Raw genomic sequence first — 27,933 nt, forward strand, 5'->3', positions numbered from 1 at the left:
AAAAAAAAGAGAATATTTCCAAACACTTTACTGGAGGTAATATTCCCCATTCCTCCATTGGTAAAACAGGTGTCTTCATTGTAATTGCTCAGCTCAAAACCAGCTCTGACCTCTGACCAGAGCACCACACAATGTGATCTATCCCCAAATTACAAACGTAGTAAATGCTAGCGCTTACCATCTCCTAAGCCCATAAATAAATGTGCGTGTTTCATGAGGATATGGGGATTACCCATCCCTGCAAATACACTGCTTCTAAAGCAATCTGATATAACAGACTTGAGGATCGAGTATTAATCATGCTGGGCTCTGGCTTAGCATAACTTTGGGTGGAGAAGAGGAATCTTTACTGCAAAAGAAGGGAGTACACTAGAACTGTTTTGCAGTAAATAAATCAAATGCATTTACAAGTACACATTTTTTTGAGATTTCACTATAATTTCAAAAACAAAACATTCTGAAGATGAAAGGACTGTAGTGAGCAGAAGGCAAACATGGCAGTGAAAAATACACTTTACTATCTATTTCATTGCAAGCTGCAATAATTTGATTGGCATGACTGCTTCCTGTTACTCTGCAAACTTAAGAGCTGAGAGAAATTCAATGATGTAAATTAGCCTTCAGTAAAACTGCAGTTTTACTAATCCTTTACACAACAATGTGCCCGAGTGGTCTCACTACGTGGTGAGACCTGATCAGTAAATTTTCTTTTACAAAGGCCTTCCTGAGGTAACATTTTTAAAGTATAGGCAGCAAAAGTATCATAGCAATCCTCTTGTCATCCCAGTCTCCCTGCCATGAGTAAATTCATTTTTAAATTAACAGCACAGTGGCACTGAAGCCACATCCCTGAGAGCAAACCTCCTGTGGCACAGTGACAAACATCAGTGGGTCCCCAGTCTGCCTGCCTCAAGAAAGCCAATGAAGTGTGCAAATAGAAACTCTTCTTTCAAAATAATATACTTTGAGTCATCGCAAATGCCTGTTTGCAGCAGGTTCTGCTGCAGGATTTACCATGCATTGTCTTTGTTTATCCAAGGACCTTCTTTGAACACCAAGAGTCAACTTCACAGGCACTCGCAGGCTGACTTGTGTTTACTGCAGGCATCAGTTTAAGATCCTGGCCTCGTGTCTGTCCTCTCCCTCCTCCCAAAGCTACAGGGAGCTCAGCTCTTAACTCTGAAGCTCACGCAAGTGAAATGCCTGACGGAGTCAGTGTAAATACCCATCCATCTGATTAAACAGCTCTGGAAACAGCAATAGTACAGACAGATTTTCACCCGCTCTTTATACTTGAAGGTTAAATTCATATCCTTTTCCCGTTTGTGAGTTTTAGCTACATCACAAAGGGAAAAGTTAATGCTGACGATTGAAGAAACCATTCCTCAAATATTCTGAGCAAATGGCATTCATCTGTGTGTTAGGATGGTTGAAAGGATGCATTTATGCATCCTGGATTAATTTGTTAAATGAAATTTATGCAGCTTGTTGCTGATGACATGAAAAATTTAGAGCCTCTACTAACATTCTCATTTGGCCTCCATGCAAGAACAGGCTGTATTTCAATTATCTTAGGCTATAGACAAAGAGGAGAGGAACAAAGCCTTCTACAAAGATGGTGTCCTTTCAGCCAAACCAGCATACTAAAAATATTCAAGCATTCGCTGTTCGAGGAATACATATTTCAAAAGCATGTCTTTGCAAATGTTTTCTTCATTCAAGTGGATAACAGGCTGGCCAAAAAGAAGTGAGAAAAAATAAAGAAGGGAAGAACACAGCCAAAGAAAAGCTGGGATATAAGCACAGCAGCAGGAACTCCCAACTGCAAAGAGGCACGGGGACAAAGCGAGCTGAACGTTAAGCCTGTTATCTCTATTAATGTGTCACATTATGCTCCTGAATGTCCATTAATGTGTCACATAATGCTCCTGAAGACTTGAGCATGGAACTGGAGTCAGTAGTTTAAGGTGTACACACAGCCATCGTATCTTGAGATAGGACTGGTGACGTTGTGAGTCGTTCTGAAGACATGCCCCTCATCCATAGGTCTGAGCTGCATTTCTCAGCCTGAACAGCTCCAGACCTCAGATTCACAGCCAGGAGTTATTTTCCTAAAGGGATGGCTTTCCAAATCCCACCCACATTCTCAATAATCTCTCTCCTTCTCCATGCTTAATCCACACTTTTTACTCTATTCCTCACTTAAGCTACATTTTCCCTTTCTCTCATGAGGTCACAGCCTTTACACCTCCTCCATTCACAAACACTCTGGCTCCATTTCTCAGAGAAGACATGGAAATTCTCAGTAAGACTTCGGAACATTTAGCTGCTAAACTCCAGTAAATGGGCATCAAACAGTGTTTATTACCAAGACACACTTGAGTAGATCTTCAAGACAAAAAAAACCAGAAAACAAAACAAAATAACACACCCAGCTGAAAAATACCTGGCCTCCAGCATTTCAAGAGTATATCACCACAGTTTTTGCAAAAGCTAAATGTCATCTCAGCCTTGATCATCCAAACAGTGGCAAAATCTTTTGGCATAAAGTTGAACAGCTGAAAATCAGGAGAGAAGATGCAAAGCCATTAATCTAAATTAAGCTTTAGAATAGTTTTGAGAAACTGAGCATGAAGTTGTGCTTGTAACCTTAATATTAAATGGCACTGCCAGCACTGTGGAAGATGTTGGTTTTAAAATCTATGTAAAAAACAATGACCACAATGATAAAACATTTTACCTCAGAGGAAACTGCACTCTTCTTCACACTGACCTCACTAGGAAGTTACATTAAAAAAGCCATAAAGATTATTCCTCTTCCTCTTCACATAATATTTTCCTCTGCTCCAGCACACTGCACTAACAGGAACAACTCCCCTTCTCTTACCTCCAGTACTCACCCTTGCTGCTGGCAGGTAAGATTACAGTCATGCTTTTTTCCCCACTTTTAACTGGCTGATTCTGCATTTCTTTAGCTCTCCTTTAATATGAAAGGTACATCTGAGCTCAACCACACCTTCATCTTGCTCTAGGCTTAAAAGCCAAGACCAGTTCTCTCATCTTTACCATAATTTCAAAGAGATTTCGTGAAACACCCAGTAAAACATTTCTGAAGGTGCTCTGTTTCTTTACTGTTTGGCTAAACAGAGCAAGAAGCCTGCTCTAATTATTCCTTCACAAGTTTTACAGAAGTCAGCACTCGACAATAAATGTCTCAAGAAAGGATTTCCTGAGATACAGGGAGATCCTCCAGCTACCACGTAATACTTTTCCTAGCTTTCCACTTTGTCATAGAAGGATGAATAAATATTACAATCAAATGGAGTAAACACAGTCAGAGAAAAGCCCAAATAAAAAGCTCATTTATAAATTCAGGTTGATGCTCACTCTGAGTACATCCATAGCTCAGCAAGGAAAACCATCCTCCTACAATAACTCATCAGGTTTCTCATTTTGCGTTCTCTTTCTGCTAGGAATAAGAAATATCACAGACTTCAATCACATGTCAACTTCTACACAATCACTCAGTTGTAGCACTTCAGCAACACCTCAAAAATGGATATAACAGCCATCAGAGTGATCTATTTTATAATTCTTTTTCCAAGAAAAAACATACAAGCATCATTTCAAGTAATATCTCCAAAAGCCACCAAAATGGTTTCGTTCATTCAAATTCATTAAAGTCTACTGGAAACAGAGGTGAGTATGTGCTTCACCCTTCTGCAAAGTGTCCTTGCCCAGAGCCTTGCTCCATCAGGAGCATGCTCTGCTGTGCAGTCACACGTTGCATACAGGCAAGAAACATATTCATTACTTTCTGTGGCAACGTTGCCTGCCTAAAGCCTGTTACTGCCAGATTTGGCTCCAGACATTTATTTTCAGATATTTAAACTAATAGAAAGCAATTGCAGCAGAAACTCTTCCCAGGTATTTTGAGCTAAACTGAGAATGGCATTAGAAATCAGAAAAGAAAAAAAAATAAATAAAAGGGTGAGGGGGTTTGCAAAAAAACCAAACAACCTTTTTTTTTCCTGTGCTGATGGTGCCATAAAGCCCAGCTATAGATACTGCAGCCATTTCAAAGGCAGGAAAGGCTGAGGCCTTCACTGTGGTGTCCACTGGCTTTGAAGTGCCGAAAGCAGCTGCTCCCAGCAGATAGGAACTGGGGTACTGTCGGAGTTATTTTTTTTTCCTTCAAAATATACTTTCAAATCTAACAGCTGCAAGTAGAACAAAGTTGAGCTAAAGTATATTTAAAGAAAAAAAGAAAAAAAACACCACCAGTTTCTCTCTAAGAGCGTTCTCAGTGGATACTTCAAAAGAAAGTGGCTCTGAATCAGATGAAGCTGGAACACGAGAACAGCACGTGACAGCTGAAACAAAATGCTGCAAGATCCCTGCATTTCTCCTTTGCCTTCTTAGCAGATCCAAAAAGGAGAGTGGAAAAATTGACAAAATACTAACTCCCATTTGCTTTGTTTGACCTTTTTCCTAATTTTTCAAACAAAAAATGTGGAGTTTTATGCACACACACGATAAGCCGATATATCTGATTTGCAGGTAGGGGCATCTTTGAGTCCCATTACCAGCAGCTCATATGCACATGAGAAATCTCTCTGAAATCAATATTCAAGATTACACTGAAGCATAGACAAGTATTCACATAAAGCAGATGGGTAAAAACATGGCACTCAAGTTCTTACACTTCCAAAATTATTCTCAGGTTGGAGGAGGGGATAACCCATCAGTTCCTTTGGTTCCTCATTATCAACTCCACTTAATGAATGGACAACTGAACTGTCCAGTAGGCAACCAGTGCTTCCTCTGCCATTCAGCATGCCATCCTGCCCCAAATAAACCCGAAGCTAATTCTGTACAAATTCCATTCTATAATATCATTTAGGCACTCAAGGCAGAACATCTAAAGCAATCACCCCATTTCTCAGGTAGCTGAAGTATCCAATTTGTAGCTGGGTATTTATTTCGGGACTGGAAGCCTGCCGAAGTCATGCTGAAATGCACCACCAATTCTAATTTACTGCTCAATTTAGATAATCTAAATCAGGCTATTCCTCTATAAGTAACAACTGAAGCAGTATGTAGTAAAACAAGTCAAGGAAAAGTCTGCTTTACAATCTTTTAGAATCTGTGAAGCATAAATAGAGAGCTACTGGAACTACTGAAGGGAAATCTAAGTGTGGAAGAACTAAGCTCATACCATTCTGTGGCTGTACTGAAGGAGTTTTATATTGCAGAAATGACAATACAAAAGAAGGCAGTTTCCAATGATAGCCCATTACAACCTGCAGGAACAGGTCCCACGTGTTTTCAGCTTTCCAAGAACGCTCTAAACGAAGTATGGTCACAAATGAAAAAATAATGGGGCAAAGGCAGGATTCCTATGAAAATTCTCCTGAGGTTCTTGCTTATCTGTTTAGTGTTGAAACCTTTTTCCTGTGTTTCAGTGTTATTTCATGAAAGCCACTTTATACTCTAATGAAGAGTAGCTAAACATATCAAATGAAAACAAACTGAAGCAGCAAAAAGCTCCACATGTCTACCACAATATCACCACTGTTACAGAATACCAACGTAAAACGATTCATCAAAACATGTCCACAAACACTGCTTGCTTTCTGGGTTGCTTCATCTTTTCAATCCAGCATTTATAAGCTCTGAATATGAGGCACAAAGATACAAGAAAATAAATAAAAACCAAACCATGAAACTACTAAGCACTGTCTCTTTCCCTAAGTGCACAAAAGGGTGAGTAGTTGGCAGAAGATTCAATTTATGGCTCATTATCTCTTATCATACATAGTGACAAAAGAATGACCTTTGTTGATAGGAGCAGAAATGTTGTAACATCACACAAACTGCAGTTTAGTGTTCATAACTACAGATCATGTTCCTAGATGTGGGAACGGAATCTTTGAGCAAATACGTACAGCTTTAAAAACATACCATCAATATTGATAAAGGTAGAGAAAAAAAGAAACCAACCATACCACCAGAGTGATGTGAACATAAGGTTCCATAAAGATATCCACTTAAAGGTGGACAGCCAGCTATCCCCAACACTTCCATCATCCTCCCTTCAGTATGCCCTTTATTGATGCTAAACTTCACCTTGAATGCAAGTAATTCATTGCAAAAACTTTCACAGAAATTAAAAGTCAGTACATAAACTCCATGATTCATTAATAACGAGCGTGCTTCTGATTTCTAGCCTTTAATTCCAAAGTTCTCCTAAATCACAAGAGATGTAAAGTAATGCTTCACTCCCCTACCAGCACGGAAGATAAACTTGGTCAGGAAATGAAACTGTATTTCCCTGCTGGAAATGTAAACTTCTATCCACATAAAAACACTGATAAGAGAGAACTTTAAGCTCACGGGCTATCTGTATCATTGCTGTATGGTTGTCCTAAAGTAATAAAATAAAAGATTTCAATCTTTTAACAGGTGTTACCAAACAGACATCACTTTACACACCTGTGTGAGTTGAATGGCTCTTGAGCCTATGACATGCAGTAATTTAGCCACCTCTATTTGTTTTTTTCCCTTTGCACTTCACAACACTGCTGCACTCAAGTTTCTTGTTTCCACCCAAATATTTCCTGACTGGCTCCCAACTCTGAAATTACACTGCAATACAGAAAATCCCTAGCAGTGAGCCAAAACAAGCATTCATATGAGCATTCACCATGTTAAAAAGTGATAAAAAGATTAAAACACTATTCCTTGGCAAGAAGAAAAGCAGATAACACATTAATTAAGTTCATCTGGCCATTATGAAAATAGGTGTTGCCACCTGTAAGCTTGGGAAACAATTTGCAAGAGGCAGATGTACAAAGGACTGCAGGTGAGAAAGAAAAATATTTTTCCTTTGGGCCCTCCTTCCTCCATCCCATAAATTCTGTGAACCTAGAAACTCTGTCATTATAGGAAGGAATAGTAACACAGAGTGAGAGCAGGGTTTAGCCACAGGAGCTGACCTACACCTGTCCCTGCTCCCTGTGCCCAAAGGAGCGAGCTGACTGACCTGCTGCTCATATCTTTGCTTGAGCTCTTCCAGTTGCTTGGAGAATTCTTCAGACTGCTTTTCCCGGAGCAATTTGGATCTGCTTAGATCTGCTTCAACCTTTCCCATCTACACGGTAAAAGAAAGAGAATATATATATTTAAGGCATAGCATTCTGTTGTTCTCACAGTTGTTTGCAAACCATCACAGCCGTGAATAGAGCCTGCTGAGAATAACAAGAGAACTATTAGTATGGAATGAAAATGAATATTCAGCGAATACAGCATTGTCAGTAACTTAAAGGTACATATGATGTCATTCTCTGGTCACAAACTGTTGGCTCAGTTTTTCACTTGACAGTAGTAAACATCCCATTAAAATTAACTGAATATTTTTCTAGACAAATTTAAGGCTCAAATGTATTTCATTTAAAAATACGTTGCCTGTGGAAATTCCAGAGGGGCAATGCGTGAGTCAGCGCACAAACTACACATTAGAAGTTTACATTAAATCAGTAAAATAACTTAAAAGAGAATTATTTGGCTGCAAGTAAAGTTCCCTGATGATAGTCATCGCCTATGAATAATGAGTCCCATGGTTTCCAGCACACGGCATCAAGGAAGCAATTTTATAACCCAATTAACAAAGGCTTTTGTATCAAAAGCACAACTGTTAGCTGTGCATCAGGCATGTTTCCAGGGGAATATGTATACAGTGCTATGCTGCAGTGAATACTCATCAGCTATTTCAGATCTAGGTCCCAGCACAAGCAGCAAATAAACCGCTGCCCTACAAGCGACAGAAAGGAAAAGGAGTGTAGCTGTCAGGAGGACCACTGCTGCCACACATCCATCTGCTGCACAGAGAAGAAATGCCTGAATTCCTGAACCACAAGCCAGAATTCTGTTTGGCCTAAGGGAGTGCTCTGTCTTCAATAGATGTCTTTGCCAGTTGGTCTGGACATCGCTTGTAAGCCAAATGAAGAGGAGAGAAGGCAGCACTCAGAGCGAGAGAAGAGTTTTCCTGGAAGACACTGCAGCAAGAGAGGGAGATGCAGGAGGAGGAATTATTTGGGCAAGGTGGAAAAAAAATACAAAAAAAAAAAAACAACCAACAAAATGGATCATCTTTTCAGAAATCCTTGAACAGCACTGCTACAGCTTGCTGTTAGGAGAAGGGGCCTCAGTAAATACTTCATGAAGATTTCTTTCACCTACAAATTCATTTGAGTTGCACCTCCACAGCCAGGCTTCACTCAGCTCAATAAACACAGAAAAATAAGAGGTCTTTCTATTTTACTATAGGAGTACTTTTCAAGAGAGTGAAAATATTCTAAAACACAAAATAGTAAAAACACATGCAAAGATGCCTTAGTTCTGAATAGGGTTTACAATCTTTGATTGTCAGGAGCAATTCACATTTCCTACAACTGCAAGGGAAGCTTCTCATCTGCATTTGCCTAGCCCAAGAAACACCAGAGCTGAAGAACCACAACACTCTGCCTTTTCCTACTGGTTGGTTTAACTTTTGTTCCATAAGGATTTTAAGGCATTAAAATCTTTATACATAAATCCTCGCTCCTAAATTTCAGGGAGAGAAAAACAGATTTCACTGTTCCCTGCCCACAGATGACAGCAGGCACGGTGACTCTGCTCCTGTTTGGGCTCAGACTGATTACAGCACTTCATTAACAGCAGACAGAGTCGCTCCGAAAAGAGTGGGAAGGGACACACAATTAAGTGGAAAAATTATAAACGTTGTTCTGTAGGGGTGTATAAACTAACACTTTAGAGACTCGCTCTTAAAGAATCCCTAATCAGGTTCATAACTGCAGATACCTCTATAACAATGACAATTCTGGCTTTGTTAGAAAGATGAAACAACTGCTAACATCCCTTTTTGACTTGCTAGCAAAGACACTACATTGTGAAAGATTTTGATGTAGCACTATCAAGTGAAGCATGTTTCTGGCATTATAAGATCAGAATACGCTATCCTACTGAGACAGAGTTTCAGAAAGGCTGGCATTGTGACCTTCTCACCTGCTGTTTCATTTCAGCATAGACTTTTTCTGAGTTCAGCTCCACCTGCCGCTTAAACTCCTCCAGGGCAGCATCTGCCTGCTGGGCCTGCAGCCTCTGTACCTCTGTCACCCGAGTCAGCTGCTCCTCCTTCTCCCTAGAAAGTCACAGAAAAAATTCAGAGTTCAAGTATCAAATAAAAGAACAAGTGTGCTGGTGTAAAAGAAAGGCCTTTAACCCTATCAGTTTAAAATAGTATTCAGATTTCAATTTCCTGTCCCAGCTTCTGCCAAACTTCCCTTAGCAATACTTTGAAGAAGGGAATAGAAGTCTACAGTTATTTTCACTTTCTCTTGTCAAATTCCACGTGCCTAAACATAGCATTCACAGCTTCTGACAATGCCTCTGTCTTCAAAGTCTGCTCTGACGTGGATGGCTCACTACCTGAGGTATAGCCCTCTTTCTTTTAAATCTCACCTTAAGAACTACATCGTCTCGATAATATTTAAATGAACTGCTTCATAGCAGGCTTGCACTGCTCCATTAGAAACAAAAAAAAAACAATTATCCCAGAGCTATCGTTGCTCAGACAAGATTCAGGATTATTCACTGCCTGACATGTATCAAAATGCAAAGCAGCACAACGTGTGACATATGGTACCTTCTTAATATATTAGAAACCCATAAAGCCTTAATATCTATTCAGCCTTTTAAGTAATGACATGCTAAATTTTTATGCAAAGATAGCTCATATTAACAGCCTATATTTTTCAGTATATCAGCACTGGAGCACAGATAGAAATTAGTGTGGGCTTAAGACATGATAGCTTATCAATAGCAAAGCATATACAGCATTTTACAGACATGTGCACACACGTATGCACCTTAAAAATGGACACATGCCACAGCACTGGCACATCTCAGAAAAAAGCTCTGATAGCCTGGAAATATTTAAGAAATACTGATGTGGTCCTTCACCCAGGAGACAATCGGGATGTGTGGATAACTTTCTGCTGTGATTGCAGGGCAGTGGAGTTGCCTGATTGTCAAAACACACAAACACAACAGTGCTATCAATGGATGGAGCTGGCTCCTCCAGTGGTTTATAGCAGAAGACACATCCAAACAGATCTGTGGCTGACGTTTTCATTTTGCAGGCAGAGGAAGCACCTCATGATAAATTTCCCACTTTGACAGAGATTGTTTCCATATAAAACAAAGAAACTGACACACAAGAGATGGAAAAGACCAGCTAATTCATCTAGCCTGTCACTTTGCCAGCACTGCACTGGCTGTTACAGCACTGAGCCTTTTACAAAGGTCAGGAAGCTGCCAATCCCAAACTTACAGCATTCACATCCTCTTCCGTGGTTTTCATACCAGCCTTTGACAATGGGACAAAGAACATAATCCTACATCTTCACAGAGTGCCCATTTGCAGGAGAGCCAGGGTAATTCTATTAGCAAGGAGATTAAAGAAATGCCACAAGCCCTGAGTAAGCATCTTACTGTTTACTTCCTTTTTTTTTCCCATTATGCTTATTTGAAGAAAACTATTCGATTTTGGTACCCTCCTTATGCCTACTTCATTCTGCCATCTATAAAGAGACTGATATTTTCATTGGGAAAAGGAAAATACCTTTTTTCCCCCTAGCAGAAACCGAGCCAAAACAAAACAAACTCCTGCATCACATCCTCATTTTGGAGACTGTTGCTAAGGATGTGTGTGTGCTCACAGAGCAGCATCTGTTTCTAAAAACTTTCTTCAAATTTGCTAAAGAGCATCCATCACCTCTACACAAACACACTATTTCTACCCCCACAGTCCTCCTGTTTGCTGAAGTCCCTTCAGGAGAAAGCAAATCTACATGTTAATCAAGTAACCATATCCCCCGTTAATTTACAGAATAACTGTGCAATAATAAAAAAAAACTTTTCCCCATCTAAATTCAAATGGTACAAAGGTCATTTGGGATTTAAACTCCTACCAGAAAGGATTTAAAACTGCAGTCATAATGACAATTACAAAGATGTCCAGACAGTGCTCAGAATGAGCACACCAACGTCCCCTCAGGAGTTCAACCCAGACCAACGAGCTGATCACTGACCCACCTGCACAGCCTCTGCCTTCATGGCTCCTCTGAAATGAACGTAGCTTAGAGGGAGCTGCTAGAGACTGAGGTACAGCAAGCACATCCTTACCTTCTCCCAACACATTTAAACACAAAAGAAGAAGATGCCAGTCCTTGTGCTGCTAGTGAGCCTCCAAATGTACGCATCTCCTTCCCGTGGAGTCTATTTCCATTTTGAAATATTATGAGATAAACTTTTCAGGACTGCTTTCATGCACCTTCCTTTCACTTAATGCCTTACATAGACATAACACCTGGGACATCATACCTGGAACAATTCTGCCACGGTTTTTAGGATGTGGGAGCAAGCTCTGCCTACTTACTGTGCATTCAGTGTTTGTACAGGAGCTGAGAAAACATGCACAACAATGGACTGTGGTTCACAAATATAAGAAAAGCTTCACTTTTTTTCCCCAAGCCACTGAGCACTGTGCCTAGCATGAAGCACTACAATATTCACTTTGAAGGCTATTTTTTTCAGTTGGTCTGGTTGTGGGGCTGAATACAATGCAATTACATCACTTAAATCCCCTAAAGCTGAGCTGGCTTGAGTATAAAAATAGGGTGAATTTACTCTTTGTCCCCAATTTTAAAAGCAGCAAATTCCTCTTGTTTCAGTGTATAAAGGATATGGCAGAATTAGCAATTTTACACAGCACACACTATCTCAGTGAAAGTGGACTTGAAGTCCAGAATTGCAATTTTAGAAAGCAATGCTCTGAAGCACACTGATAAACAGAAAAAATAAACATCTTGAATACTTCTTCATGCTTAATCAGAAATATTTTCCTTGCTTTGTAAAACGTCTTCCAAGAGGTAACAACCGAATGCAGTGAGACATCACAGCATTGCAAGTTAATGAAACACGGGGTGAGGCAGCGATTTACAGGAGAGGTTAAATAAATTCAAGATGCTCCAGCAAATGCAGCACCAACCAGCAGCAGCATTTGCAGGGTCCTCTGGCCAAAAGGTTCTCACCTGGCCCTGTGCAAAGGGGAAAGCTGACCACCAGCAAAGCAAGGAGCTGGAGCAGCACCTCACTCATCCCATCTTCAGCAGCTTTAAATGTCTTTGATTGCACGAAGCATACACGTGCACAGAACAAGTACCCCTGAGCCACACGTCTGTGGAAAGTTTCACGTCCCATTGGCAAATCTGCACACAAACACCCCAGGCAGAGCTGAGAGGGCTTCTTAGCAACAGGAAAATGTAATCAGTGGTGAAAATCTCAATGTTCATGTTCTCAATGTTCATGTCTCAACGTTTAGTGCCTGGCTGGTTAAAAGGATAAAGTAAATTTCAGTCTGGTAGCAAACATTCAACAGATCATGCTTTGAGAAGTTAGAAGTTGCGTTTAAAACACGCCCTCTTCCTGGTCTTCCTTAGAGCAGAAATAGTTTTGGAAATATTCTCTTGGCATGGACCAGCACAGCAACGGCTGAGGCTTCAGTGAAGCTGAGATCTCAGCGTGGAGATGTGGCTGCAGGGCAGGCCTCCTCCAGCTGCTCACCTGACACTCTGCACAGCACATCTGCATTTGCTCATTCCTCCCCTTCCTCTCCAAAGATCAGTGCTACGGAGGGAAAATCGCATCACTGCCCACGGGAACACATCCTGGAATGAAGGCTACTTTAACCACATACACGATGCATTAAGGCCTGGAGTACCACACGTAAGTAGAAAGATGATACTCCTGCTTTAATTTACTGCTACAGGAAAATGCTCTGAAATACACCACCTTACTGCTTATGCTCTATGATTGTTAACAGCAATAGTTAACTATCAGCTTTCTGTGTAAATTATGCACCAGCCCTAAGCACATCCATCCTGGCTGCAGTTAGCACATCTTACAACAGAGAGTGTTATTACAAGCAAACAATGAGGAACAACGAAGCTCTCGTAACAGTGAGAGCACCCAAACATATGGGATATGCGCAGAACACTTCTTTATGGTGTGGAGAGGAAGAAAGACAGTGTGAAGTCATTCAGGCAGAATGACAACTAAACCAAAGCCAGATCAAAGGGACGGAGAAGAAAGACTGAAATGTGAAGCTGAAATATTTATTGCCTTCAAAACATCATCCCTATCCTGTCCCTGGGCACTTTAATATTTCCAAGTTGTTAGAAAGCATTCTAACTTGTTTCATCATTTCAAAGAAAAAAAAAAATAGAAGGTAGAGAGCAATTTTATCTTCTACTCCCTGATTTTAAGCACAAGGCAAGATGAGCTTGTCTTTATGACAAAAAGCATGGATCCACTTATAAATTGTTTACATTTTGCATAATTTGAGATGTTAACATCAAAAAGCTGGTCTGCATTCCTTCAAGTAAGCTGTAATAATTGTATCGTAAATATCAATCATTTTAAACCATATACTTAGGCTTTAAATAAATCACAAGATAACACTAACAAAGTAAACCACTACTTAAAGTCATTAATGCATTTAGAGTAAACATCCCATGTGTGTAACATCACACGTCAGTGAAATAAGAGGAATAATGCACTACATTCAGAATGAGCAGCTCACAGAGTTACCAGACCCTGGTCAAACACACTCATAACTATTCTAACTATTTCTCATTATAATAATGACAGGGCACTGTTGTGCTGGGTTCCACACAAACAGAATAAAAAGAGCAACTGCACAGTGATGAATGAGATGTGGGTTAAAAGCCTGAGTAAGCACTGTAAAAGTGGCTGGAAATAAAAGTGGTGTAACTTAGCTAAACACTGCAGGAACTGTCTACAAGATTTAGATGCATCATGTATGAAAGTCTTGGTTATCCAATATGGAGCATTAGGACACATTAATTGTTGTGGCTTTCACGTGCTGAGGTAACAGACAAACCTCAGCCAGTGGAACATGGAGGGGAGAATAAGAGAGGTGGCTGTAGATTGCCACTTAGATAATAGGAGACAAGTCTGTAATTTAAAGACAGAGCGGTGACTCAGCAGCACAGACAGCAAACATTCATGAGATTACCCAAAGAAGAGGTGCAGAAAAGGAAAAGGTGGGATCAGAGGACAGTGCTGTGCCACAGAAGCTTGGAGTGAGACAGAACAAACCATCTCAAGGACAACCCATAGGAGAGAACACCAAGAGGAAGAAAACCAGGCAAGAAGAATCAAAGATGAGTAAGATGCTACGAGAGACGGTGCCAACAGCAGCTGGAAGTACAAGATGAGGATTCATTAACAGTACTCAGAATGTCTCCAATATTTTCCAAAACAGAAATCTAAGTGAAACAGATAACTAATAACCTCAGTTTAAAGTATACCATGTTTATTATTTCAAGGAGGTCTACAACATGGGTCAAAAAGCCCTTATTAAAAAAATATTTCCCACTAAGCTTGCTGCTCTTCTCCCTTAGACAACCCTGACCGCACCACCAAACACCATTTGTGAATGAGAAGGACTCAAAACTAAGCCTATCAGAAGTTAGAAGATGCAAGGATACTGTATTCATTTAGTTGTTTCATATATCTAAGGCAATTATATTGAGGATGTAGTAATATCAGTGTCATTTTGGACTATCCAGTAACTCAATACCAGGGAACAGTGAGCACTTGTGCAGCTCATCAGTTGCTTCTTCATGACCACCAGAGGGGTGGACATGATTTTACACATTTTTTTTTTCAACAGAAGCACTGTTAGAAATATTAACTTTCAGTTCTCAGTGCAGGTTGGTTGTGCTGTTGATGTAATTGAAGGAAAGCTGCACAAAGTAAGCAAAAAAAACCAACCAAGTAAAGGTAGACTCAAGATCACCAAATGGCACTGAAGTCTGCCTGGCAACAAGTAAAAAAGTAAAGACATCATTCTTTGAATTATTTCTGTAGATCACTTTTAGCTGGTCCTGAAAAGGTGTTAGCCTGAAACATTTTACTCATTAAAAATTAGCCATCAAATTCAGTGATCTAAAAGTCTTCCTCTGGCCAACCAAAGGCTCTTCAATTCAACTGAGTTTTGGGTACTGTAGCCTTGAAATACACTGCACTGAATAGAAAAGATTTGCAAACATCAAAGGGAAGTTTTTTGGAATAATAAGAGGATGTTTCTGACCTTTGTCTTAACTATTTATATATTCACTCATTGAGATCAAACTCTAGAGCCCTTAATTACATTAATTACTTCAATATCAGTTTCAGCAGATAGCCTGTACATTATAGCACCGTTCACTGTTCATCTAACAAGGCAACACTTCTCATTTCACACAGCTATATATCATAGCAAAGCATTGCCTTGCTTATTATCATTAAGAAGGTGTAATATGTCCCTTAAGATGATAAGAGTATACACTGAGTATAGACAAATGCTACAAAATCTCTTTTTTTTTATAACTGTAGATTTTTAATACACATTTCATTATTGCCAGTAGGTCTCCAGAGAAACTGGTGAAAGAAAATGAAAGGCTGTAAATAGTTAATAGAACACTTCAGGTTTTCTTTTAAGTGAGACTATTAAATAAAGCTACCACATTTTTTCGTCCTCTGTTCATACTTTACATTGTGCCCCCTAGAGTGAGGGTTATGTCAGCATGTTCACTGGAGCTAAAGGAATGTTTACAATATGCTGGAAACTTTGACTGGTTCAGCTCTAAAAGGTTTCAGATGCTCAATCAGAGCACCAAGTGGAGAACAGCTGGCTGTTTTTCCACTGATTCTTAGAGGGGAAAAAATAAAACACACATACATACACAAAAAAACCCCAACAACCCAAGACCACAACCTTCTCTTAAAGAGCAAAACCTTCTCTAAACTTTCCAGCCACTTAACATCAGCACTGCTTCTAAATCACAAAGGCTGCCTCTCTCACCACACTGCAATGTTGTAACAGGACAACACAAAATATTTTTAATAAAAGAATGATGAACACAACAAACATGGGTATAAACTCTTAATGTTCTTTATTGCAACATTTGAAATTAAAAGACAATGGCTTCTCGTATTTCCTTAATTATTTCCTGCTTCAAATAGTAATAGCTTTTCCATTCCTACAAGAACTCCTCCATACACAAATGCTTCATTTTCAAGGAAAAATAGAATTAACTGCAGGAAAAAATAATTACACTTAAGCAATTATCCTAAAAATATTAACAACAACATGCAGTTACTCAGAATCTGTGTTCAGCACAGAGCAGGAAAAAAAAAGAAAGAAAAAACAACCATTGTGGTTCAAGTTATCACTCCATTTGCTTATCACCATATGGATGATGCTCATGCAGTTGTACTTTACTGTATGCAGTGGTCTTTCTCACATCCTCCACTACAGGAAATCCAAATGATACGCTCCTTATCATTGCATTTTAAAGAGGGACTTGTTTAAAATAAAATGCTCCAAAGGTGTGGGATTAAATCCTCAGAATCCACCATAGATCACAGAATTTAAATAACATCACCGAATTTAGATATTTGAAATTCCATTTAACTTCTTAAAAGTCAGCATCCGCCACAATAGTAACTGCACAGTTTATGCAACTGCAGCCTGCAAAACTAAAAGAAATCAGATTCACTGCTACTTACTCCTTTTGCAAATTATCTTCGAGTTTTTATTTATTCTTGCCATTACCCATCTCAGTTTTCATTCACTAAGATGTGTTATGTGTACTATCACTATCCCAGATCTATGTACATTCATGTTTCTTACATGGTTATAATAACTTAGAAAAGTGATGTGAAGACTAAGGGAGTTTGCAAGAGATTGCTAAAAGATTCTTGCATAAAAATTCTGGTGCTAAAATTTGATATATTTCTGCATATCATAGTACTGGAAATGCTCAGTCACAGTGTGAAGCAGTGATGGAGCACCTGGTGGGCAGGCAGAGCCAACCCAAGGGAGCTCAGGGGTACCTGAGTGACCAGAAGGGCTGAAGCCAGGATCCACCCCTTCCCAGCCCTCATTTAAGAGTTGGCAGAGAAGGCAGGGGCATCTCACTGGAGATCCCTGCATACCTGAGGCCATCTAAAGGTAAGCAACTTCTCTCCCTTATTCCTACACCAGTGGCTGCAGCATTTGAGCACATCCTCACTCACTGCAGTCTGGGACCTTGCTGCTCTGCTGTCATTGCTGTGCTTTGCACCGCATTACAGTTATGAACAAAGGCAAGAGAGTCATTTAGACCAAACAACATCTGGACTTTTTCTTCAAATATAACAGAAAATTGTGATGAAAAAAGTCATAGCTGTAGGAAAAAGTAGGAGAGAGATTCAGCATAAACATAAGCTCTTCTGTGTATATGTGCACATGTACAAGTACATATGGGAAAAGAAAAGAAAATTGCTTTCCTTTCTGCATTTCATTGCATTTCTACTGCCATGATCCATCTTCGTACCACGCCTTTGGTTGAAAACTCTTTGAAACATTTTGCTCTGCCATCATAAACAAATCAGAAAATATTCTGAAACCATACTTGTATACTCTAACAGCCACTCTAAAAATACAAATCTGCTAATAGATAAGAGCAGCTCGGTCGCTTTCTGGAGAATTTCTCTCTTTCTTTTCCCCAGAACAGTCTTAAATACATTCAGATGAAAAGGAGCAGAGCAGCACTGGAGAGGAGAGGTGCTGCCAGTTTCTTGTGTAAACAAACATTTCTATTGAGTGACTTTCAAGAAACCAGCTGCTGAACATTTGCTCTGTATCATCATCACTTGCAAAGCTCTGAGATTTGGCTCCATAGGCAGGTTTCAAAAGAAAAAAATGGCAAAGATTGAGAGGAAGAATGGTATGAAGCATTTAACTGCAGGTCGTGTCAACGCATTCCTTGTCACTTCAACGTTCAGTTGCAACACCTGCACCTGTAGAGATGACATTTCATTTAATGTGTCATAAGATCACTTTATAAAGCTCATTTCCTTCAATTGCACTTCAAAATAGATCTTGGGAAAGCTACATTCCAGCAGCATAGCAAAAATATTAATTGCCATACAGGAGATGCAAACTCAGAAGCATTCAATCAGATCCTGTAGTTATTTTTAGCACAGGAGAATCTTTACAAGCATTATTTCAAGAAACCAGCAGCAGGAAGATCTGCACTTCTATGCAGGCAAAGGGCATTGAGAGTTAGGAAGAAAGATGATGACAATCTTGTCTCTCATATGTTTATAATTCACTCCAAAGCTCTATCTTGAGACAGGCAAACCTTTATACATCCATGGTGTCATAAAGGTAGAGAATCCAGAACAAAAGCAAACCAAAGATTGTAGCAACACTAAGGTGGGTTACACATATCTCTGTTTACATAAAACATTCAGAAAACCTGTGACTGCAACTATTGATACTGCAAAATCATCCCTTCCTTACCAGAGAGTTACTAACTGTAATCTAATCAAACCCCTTCAATTCTTATTCCTCTACTAAAAATAAAGGAGGTAAGAACCACAGTTTTAGCCTATTTGTAACCTACTCTCATGACATTCTATGCAACGAGACAAAAGGGATTAGAGAAAACCCCTTTTCCCCTAAACTATTGCACAGAAGCTTTCTCCGTAATATTTTGTTACTAAATAAATGCAGTTTAAATGCTTAAAATTAGAGCAGTTCTTACAGCATTGCTACTAGGCAATGCCTGTGATGCACACTATGAGACAAAATATGACATCTATATTTACAAGTCACCACCAATAATCATGAGCATTAATACTTCTGCAAAATATTTGTCAAAAAACTCCCATAAACTTTGCAGACATCTATTCAGTGTAAAACCTCTGGCATCGTTATTTAAAATGAGTTACACTTTTCTCCCCTCACTTTCATTATTCATCTATATGGGTAGTGCTGAAACTGCAATAGCACTCTGCTGTCATACCATGGGAAAAGATTAAAATAAGAATAGTTAAATCCCTAAAATGCCTACCACTTCCTTTTCTTTGTGTTTGCAGCTGTGTAGCTGCTCAAGATACAATCCTGTGGCCATTTCAGAATCAAAGTGCATTCAGATCAAAGTAGTTCATGAGAAATCATTGATGCACCTACTGGGTTCTGGAGCTGCAATTCCACAAGGTATCATTTCTACTGAAGACAGTGAACCATATTTTCACCCATCTCAAGGAAGATGAGGTGACTTTCTGAAGATTTACAGTGTGTGCTTCAGCTTGTAGTTACTGAATTAGTTGCAGCTCTGCCAATAGTCAAAGAAATACAGGAAAACAAAGCATTTCCACATAAAACATTTGATCTTGTGAATTCATCAATAGCAAGAGACTTCTAAATGCACTAATTTCTGCAGCAATGGAGCAAAATCTTCAGGAATACAGCCATTTTTCTGACAAAAAAATCTTACTGCTTACTATATTACTTACACACATACATGTTGTATATAAAGGCATACAGATATTGTTTAGAGAGAGAATCATGGAATGGTTTGGCTGAGAAAGGGCCTTAAAGACCATCTTGTTCCAGGACCCTGCTGTGGGCAGGGACATCTCCCACTTGATCAGGATGCCCAAAGCCTCGTCCAGCCTGGCCTCCAGCACTCCCAGGGACAGGGCATGTGCTGGTACTAAATTAAAGGTTTGGCTTCCAGAAAGTCAGCCTTGTTCTTCCATACCAGGCCTGCAGCAAGTCTGTTCCTGACATTCACATGTATTGACACTTCTGTGATCAGAAAAGTACAGATACTCTGGATAGCCCTTTGGAGGAAAGAAGAATGCAGAGCTTTTTGCTCCACTTGGTTGCAGTTGGAGGGAACTGATCAAGAGAATATGTGCTGGGCTTACACGAGGCCAATATACTTGTCATTAAAATAGTTTTAATCTCAGCACAAGTCAGCCCTGATGGTTCTTCCAACCTCCAATTCCATCCAAACAAGGACAAGAATGAAAGTTCATTTGTATGTCTATTCCCTTAAAAAAAGTAAGCCTTACTAATTCCACTGCTAACTTTAAAATTAACTCCAAGTCACTGCTATAAAACAACCAAGACAATAGTAATATAGGTTCATCACTGAAGAGCATATGAGATCTGAAACTGAGATGTTCTCCCACAGGGCTGACCCAACTTCAGCTTTAGGCAAAAGGTTCATTCTTACAAAGCAGAAGGTTGGGACAGCTCTCTGCCAACGTGCTCTAAGCTGTGTGGGCCCTGAACCACCCACCAGTAAACCAGGCTCTTTCATATCCCTATCCTAACTGAAACATTAAACCTAGGCTTAATTACAGTCAAGGAATATCTGAAATAAATTAGGACCTCTTCAGCTATCTGCAGAGCTTCTCATTACAGTGCTGTTAACTAAAAATAAAAGTTCAAAATCTGTGGGCTGCTAACCCACTTCACTATGGGTAAATACCTGCCTGAAGGAGAGCACTACCATGTTTACTCTGCAATAATAGCACCCAGAAGGTTTTAAACAGCCAGTGGACTGAAAATTCATACATTTAATATTAGTAACTTCAAGCTGAAATGAAGTGGTATTAATTATCTTCCATTCCTAAGCTTTCACGGCTTACAAATAACATTATAAATGAATCAGATGTTAAAATATTAAAAGGTTAGTTGTTAAACAATGCAATGTCTCTGAAGGTATAAAAAGATATAGTGCAAAGAATTTAAAGATTAAACACTAGAGTTTGTATTAATTTCTGTAGTGATTTAAAATAGTCTCTGTTGATGGTAATTATCTATGAGATTATAGAAATTAAGGAACGCAAACTTCACGCCAGTGACTTCAAAATGCCTTTATCAGCTCTGAAAAGATTATATTGTTAAAGTTCACTGAGTAGTTATCACTAAACTTCTGGTTTATGTTTTTCTTAGAAATTATTTCAACAATTTTGATTTTAAACTGTATAAACATGTGAAAATATTTTACAATAATCAGAAAAGGAAGCAGCGTAACAAGAGGATCTTGTCACATGTGCATCTGCTGCATGTAAACCCCTCTGCTCAGAGAATCAAACTTGTTGCATCCCAATTAGTTTTGTAACATACAAGGTTAGCAAGAGTGATCTCCTAAGTTAAGTAATGAAAAGCATCTTTGCTGTGCATCATTCCTCTGAATCCTGGTCAGATTTGAAAAATAATGACTTGACACAGAAACGTGGGCTATCAAAGAAACATCCACACTGGAGATGTAATTTATGGCTATTTGAATGACAAACAGAAACTATATTCAAGCTCAGTGTAGTATATGCTGAGATTAAAACCAAGACTGAAGTTTTTCCTCAACAGACTCGAGCATCTCATGGCTTCTTCTAAATCATAAAGAAACACCTTAAGTATTAAGCAGGAGATTGCACAGCACCCAACACAACAGCCCACTATGTTTTGCATTGGGTTCTAACAGAACATTTTCAAATCCATCCTTTCCTCCAGAATAGTCCAAAGCAACTCATCTTCCACTTAGATTGTCTTTTACATATCCATTCTAAATTGAAGATTGTTTCATTTATTTGTCAAGGGAAGATCAGCTGAAGTCACTGGTTGCCATCTTTTTTTTTTTTTTTTTTTTGGTCTTCCACTTAAAAATGAATAAACTTTCTTTTTTGGCTAAAACCCCAAAGATGGAGCTTTGCAATCAGAGTGTTACTCCGATCAATCAACAGAAGGTGGCTGGAAAACACTAAGTATGTGCTATTTACTAAATTTAACTAAAACTCTACAGATGTTTCAACAACTTTCCATGTTCACTTACTTCAAAGCCTCCTCCAGTTCATGAATTTTCTTTTGGTCATTTTCTCTTTCTTTATCAAGATCATTCTGGATGCCATGAATCTATCATTTGAAGAAAAAATTATCATATTTGGTAAAACAAAGCCTGATATCAAAGTGTGTTATTTTAAGATCTGAAAGATATTAGTTTTACATATTTCTTCAGTACTGATCCAATTATCTGTATCTATCTAGGTGTGAAGCAAGACAGTCACAATAGTGAGTGAAATCTGACTCCTACTTCCCCAACTCAATAACCATTAACAGATGTTTCTGAAGCATCTTTCAGATGAAGAAAGCTGCTTCAGAATTTAGCAACCTCCCTTAGTGTGGTGCAAACCACAAGCTTTCACAATACCTTTTTCCACAGGCATATTAAGTGCAAGAACTTGCACTCCTTTCAGGATTGCTTAAGAAACACTGTCATGATGTGACTAAACAGCAGCATTTTTCTTTATAGAATGAGAAGCATAGGAATTCCTTTATTCATCGACAATAATTTGCAATCTTACATTTTATTAAGTTACTGAAATACAAATTCTCTTATATTAAAACTATGCTTATCAGTGTAGGAAACATAATATTAAATTACAGGCACAAACCCAAGTGAAGGTGCCACGACTTTTCCATAATAATGGTATTATGGAATTTCAGTACTGTAAACAGTTCTATGTAGGTGTTTACTGTACAGAATCCTGAATATCCAGATGGCTTCAGAGACCCTCAATATTCATGGGATGTTCAGAGAGTGAAGAAGGTGTTACCAGTCCTGGCTAAGTTATATATATAAAAGCTGGCCCAAGAATGGCTCTCAGTAATAATCCATCACTGTTCTTACTCTTAGCTGAATGTTTGGAAAACAAGTGGTAGATTATTTATAAAAAGCAGGTGTTTCCTTTGCTTGTAAAACCATTTAGGCTAACTGGTTCCTGATTCAGCAGATAAGCACATTTAATCAAACAGTGACATTTAGGGTTACTACCTATTATTTGTTTGATGTTTAAATATCCTAGCAGGCAATAGCCACTGTAGACCAATAAAGATTATTAGATAATGGGTATGTACTTAAGTGAATAGATTACATCAGAGACATCACGATTCCTCTACTTGAAGGCAAGCTTGGTTTTAGTGTTTTATGGGCCAATCTATACCATTTTATGGTTTTATACCATACCCACATACTTGAAGATGTCAATAGTTAAGAGACTCAAAATAATTTAAAAAATTATACTAAGAGCACTGACAGTCCTGTACCCTGTAAGCTGGGGTGAATTCCCTTCAAAAGGAGTTAAATGGCATAAGTTCCTTTTTCAAAACACTGGTGCTGTACACACACTAAATATTTTTATATCTCTATTCCTGTTTGAAAGAGAACTGTTTCTCAGACTGGGTGCTAGCTTGCATTATCTGTATATCCTAGTTCTGCACAAAATTCACTTTTAGGGAGGATTTCAGAATCTTGAGAACGTGCATAATACACTATATTTGCCTTATGATACTACCTGGTTTTCATATACATGCTCCAAGTGAAGTTTTTCTTGTTGAAGTTTATAGTCATAGTCCTGCAAATGAAGAAGTGAACTTCTAAGTCAAAAGAAATAAAGCTGTGATTTATTTCATTTCAAAGCACTCCTTAAACACACCCAGAACAGTCATAAGAGTTAAAAGCTCACTCGATATCACCCCTAAGCAACACTTTTAAAATTGACTTATAGCTTTTATTTTTAATTACTAGCAGAAGAGGCACTACTTTGTTATCTCATTAGCTTAAAAGGGCATCTAAAAAGGTGGAAGATTACAGGTCTTAATCCATGTTTGTAAACTCAAGATGCAAGGAGTACCCTTACATTGTAACTCATGGAAAATCTGACATACAAAAAACCCAACACAATAGCAAAAATATCCACACAAAACCATCTCAAAAGCCACAGTTCAAGCTGCTGAAGAGAAAAAGTAATTTGCTCTCCTGAACTACTAGAATGGTTTTTTTATACTACATCAGCAGCAAAATAAAAGACAAGGGGAGAACAGCAGATGTCAAAACTTGAACAGGAGTGATGCACAATACAGATGTGGAACTCATTAACCTTAAATAGGATTAATCAGTATCTGCTGGAAGGTGAAAATTGAGCTGAACTGTTAGAAAGCAACAGCAAGAAGTTTAACAGTACTCTTTGACATATTTATAATGCATCAATACCTGCTTATGGCATTAAATCATGTTAAAAATTGTGAATTAAAATAAAAAGACAAAAGGTCCTATGAAAATTCTGCTCTTTGTCATAAAAACGTAGGAAGAGATGAGTGCTTTAAGTTTACACCTTCTGTATATATATTAAAATACATGAGGATGCACACTGCATAACAAGTGTACTTTAAGACTAAATATTCAGATCACTGGAAAAATGTAAAAGGAGCTTGTCAGTCATCAGTGAGAAGTTCGGGGCTCACCCTCAGTTGTTGCTCTCTTTGATGTTCTGAAGCTTGTAGCTGTTGTTTTAATAGACACACACTATGCTGTAACTCTTCAATCACATCAGATGCCTGCAAGGATTTAACAGAAAGAACTTTTGTTTTGTGTTCCCATTAGCTCTACAGATATATCTTTTCGCCATTTTAAAGTCACCTCTCAAAGGTGTCTGGAAATGGGAAGAGAATATAAATATCCAAAAAACTCTGGATACTTTTACATCACCCTCTGGTAAGCTTTAAATGCATAGTAACCACAAATAACTAATTGAATATAATAACAGAATTCCACTAAAAAAAAAAGAACAAGACACCTTATTGTTCCAGAGACAGATGCCAGTTACAACTGGAGCCTTTTCTACATACATTTCATTCAAGTAGAATAAATGCCATACACTATATATGTGCAATAGTAGACACCACCCTGATAGAGGTTTTATGTCAACAGATTTATTACATTTTGGAAGGAATATACATTCACAGTTTTAGAATATCTTCTAAAGTACAAAAATATTTCACAATGTTCCATATTAAAGAGACCTGCAAGACAGTTTATTTCTGGAAATAAATATTTTTCCCCTCAGCCTGCCTTTGAGGACAGCTTACTGAAGAGGCCTTATAAGAGCTCAAAGGTCTTTAAGTGCATGGAGATATTCTGGCCTTCAGAATTTTTACATAAGGACAAGGAAAAAGCTGCATAATAATTACACTTATCTGCATCAGCTACAGAAACACAAGTGTATGTACACATACATCCCAAAATTGTCATCCTCAGACGTTTTTCAGTCAAACTTGGGAATGAAAAAAATCAATCCAATTTTTTAGTTTATACTTGTGCACATGAATTACTTAAGCAACTGAACATTTCTTGGATTTATTCACGTGCATTTTATGTTGATGACACCACTTCAAAAAATAAACGTCTATATGGAATACACATGGAAATGTACCTTAGCTGCAGAGAGAGCATGCTCCTGTTTCATTACATTTATATCACCATCATATTTTCTTCGTAGCTGCTGAATGTTCTCCTCATATTCCTGTATAATACGGCCCTTGTCTTTCTGAAGTGAGTTGTGCCTGTAAGCAAACAAAATGTGGAAGCTGCTTTCATGTTTGGTGTTTTACCTGCTCAGCATCAATTGTAGAGTTTTCAAGTTTGAGTGTACCACGTGCCCCTTGTAAGAGAACAAAATGCTTATAAGAAGCAGAAATACAACACTTCTGATGGTCATTTAGGTCAGTTCCAAAATGAAGTTTTCATGCCTCAATTAATAGATTTTTATGGCAATTCTCTAATGCAAATGATCATTCACCAAGTTTACTGGATGAAAACAATTACAGCTTGCTTTTGGAGGTTCCATATTCTTCAATGGTAAAAACAGCAACTACTATGTAATTACCTTGCTTTCATTTCCTGAAGTTCAGAGCATGCCACCTGGTAACGTTGTTCTGCTTCAGACTTTTCCTGGGATAACTTTTGACGCTGTAAATTACTGTTTTCAGCCTCAACCATCAACTGTTGCACTCGAGCCTCCAGATTTTTGACCATCTGGTTCTGAAAGAATAGGTTATTGTTAAGAAAGCACCAGAATGAATTACTCTACACCCCTGTTGTTATCCAGTAGCCTTGAGCAACAACGTTCTTTGGTGACCAGAGGCACAAGGGTTGCAACAGCAGAGCTGTCATCAATTATGATAATAAATGCTATGCTGCATATACATGCTAAAAAAAACCCACTGAAATAATAACTAAAAAGAGTAGCATGCACTCCATTATATGTAACAGTACACACTACCAGTTTCTATGTTACAAATCTTTTGTTGAAGACGAGATAAGATACAGCAGCAGGTACAGATACTGAAGATGTAAGAAGGATGACTGTAATACAGATGTCACATAACAGTGCAAACTTTATCTAGTTGAGTTTCAAATCAACTAACAGATATAAACTGAAAAAAGCCACCAATCATCTTGAAGGTAAATAAACCATCTCCATTTTATTCCTGGAAAGGTGGAGGCACACAAAGAAGGGAAGCATCATGCACAGGAATATAGTGAGTACGTATGAGGGCTGAGACCACATTCTTCTAGACTCTCCTGGTACACGATTCCCCAGTCCACTTGTATGTATAATTGATAGGACAGGAGGAAATGACCTTAAGTTGCACCAGGGGAGGTTCAGGTTGAACATTACAAAATTTTGCTTCCCAGAAAGAGTGGCGAGGTACTGGAACACGCTGCCCAGGGAGGTGCTGGAGGCACTGTCCCTGGAGGTTTTCAAGAAAAGTGGCACCAAATGACATTGTCTGGAGTGGTCACAGGCATGGGCTGATGGTTGGACTTGATAACCTTATTGGTCTTTCCAACTTTAATGATTTCATGACTTTTTCTTCTCTAATTACAGTGAATTTCTTCCAATAAACAACAAATATCTTCCCTCCCATAATGTTAACTCCTAATAAAAACAGTTCTAAAAATGAGCAGAATTACTTTCAAATTACTTGCCCCTTCTACTCAACTACTTCCCACTCTTCCCTAAACTTATGCTGATCTGCACGGAAATGACTGAAGAATTCCACAGGAGGAATAAAATAAGACACAGCTGCCCTCCAGGATGTACATATTGTTATTTTTGTATTAACAAAGGTCTGAACACGAGGGAAGTGGAAAAATATTTTCATTCTTTGCTAAAATAAAAAAAAACCTCCAACATCTGCCCTCTGAAGTCAGTGCCCCAGCTGCCATACAACACCTACATGAGCCTGTAGTAAAGCAAGAACCTTATAAAGTCAGAGTGGCTAGCTGAACCCTGGCAAGTGACTTATTGTGAAGGTAGGACAGAAAATTCTTCCATTGGCATAAGGCCAGCTAACAGTCTGGTGCCATTTTGGTTGGTTGGGTTGTTTCTTTTCAATTCACATATATATATCATATTGCCAAACATCATAACACCTCCCTGTGGCTCCACCCTCAGGAAGTTAATATTTATACTTGTTTAATGTACAAAATCCAACTTTATGAACTGCATTGCTCTGTCTGTTTTGCTTGCTAACAGCGGTGGCATTCTTGACAATGTAAAACTTTGAAGAAGAAATCTCTGAAATACCAAAAAATAAAAGAAAATAAAAGAACAACCAAGAGATGGAAAAAAAAAAAAAAGAAAACTAATTTCCAGTGACAGTCTAGTCTTTCATCTTAAGCCCTGCCTTGAACTCTACCTTGTTTAATTATTAAATCAGAAGCTGCTCAGCAAGATCTGTCTAGTTTTGATGGTTCTTAAATTCAATCTTGCTGACAGACTGTGTCCGTTTTTCTCTGTATTTACTGTTACCCATGACATGATCTGAATGCTAATTTTTAAACTCAACATTCATTAATAAGGGAATAAAGTTTTTTTGACACTGTCCTTTCACTCAACACTGATAAAAAGAACAGTATGCTTTCTAGGATTCTTGTTAATTTTTTGCTTTCTACATTGTTTACATATTGAATTATTTCATCTGTCATACTCAATTCCTTGGATTTTCTTTTTCTGCAACAAAGACTTCCACTCCAATCGAGTTTTTCCTGTGTAACTCTGCAATCAGGGAAGAATTTATTTCTATTTGTCACACTGATGGTCATCACAAATGGG

The 27,933-nt window shown here is 38.5% G+C and overlaps 1 protein-coding gene across 2 annotated transcripts in view; it reads right to left on the minus strand.

The window, feature by feature from the left end:
• CEP112 (centrosomal protein 112) overlaps window positions 1–27,933 on the minus strand; it is a 135,941-nt gene that overhangs the window by 79,045 nt on the left and 28,963 nt on the right. For both annotated transcript variants that reach the window (XM_065735410.1, XM_065735409.1), the window contains exons 12-18: window positions 25,699–25,853; window positions 25,246–25,375; window positions 24,278–24,370; window positions 23,329–23,388; window positions 21,810–21,889; window positions 9,067–9,202; window positions 7,046–7,153 (exon numbers count right to left, since the gene is read on the minus strand). In XM_065735410.1, the coding sequence (XP_065591482.1) occupies window positions 7,046–7,153; window positions 9,067–9,202; window positions 21,810–21,889; window positions 23,329–23,388; window positions 24,278–24,370; window positions 25,246–25,375; window positions 25,699–25,853 (762 nt within the window). The remainder of the gene's footprint in view (window positions 1–7,045; window positions 7,154–9,066; window positions 9,203–21,809; window positions 21,890–23,328; window positions 23,389–24,277; window positions 24,371–25,245; window positions 25,376–25,698; window positions 25,854–27,933) is intronic.

This window comes from Cyrtonyx montezumae, unplaced genomic scaffold (genome assembly GCF_038088225.1).
Source record: "Cyrtonyx montezumae isolate F1298 unplaced genomic scaffold, pur_monq_1.0 scaffold_19, whole genome shotgun sequence".
Classification (NCBI taxonomy): Eukaryota; Metazoa; Chordata; class Aves; order Galliformes; family Odontophoridae; genus Cyrtonyx; species Cyrtonyx montezumae.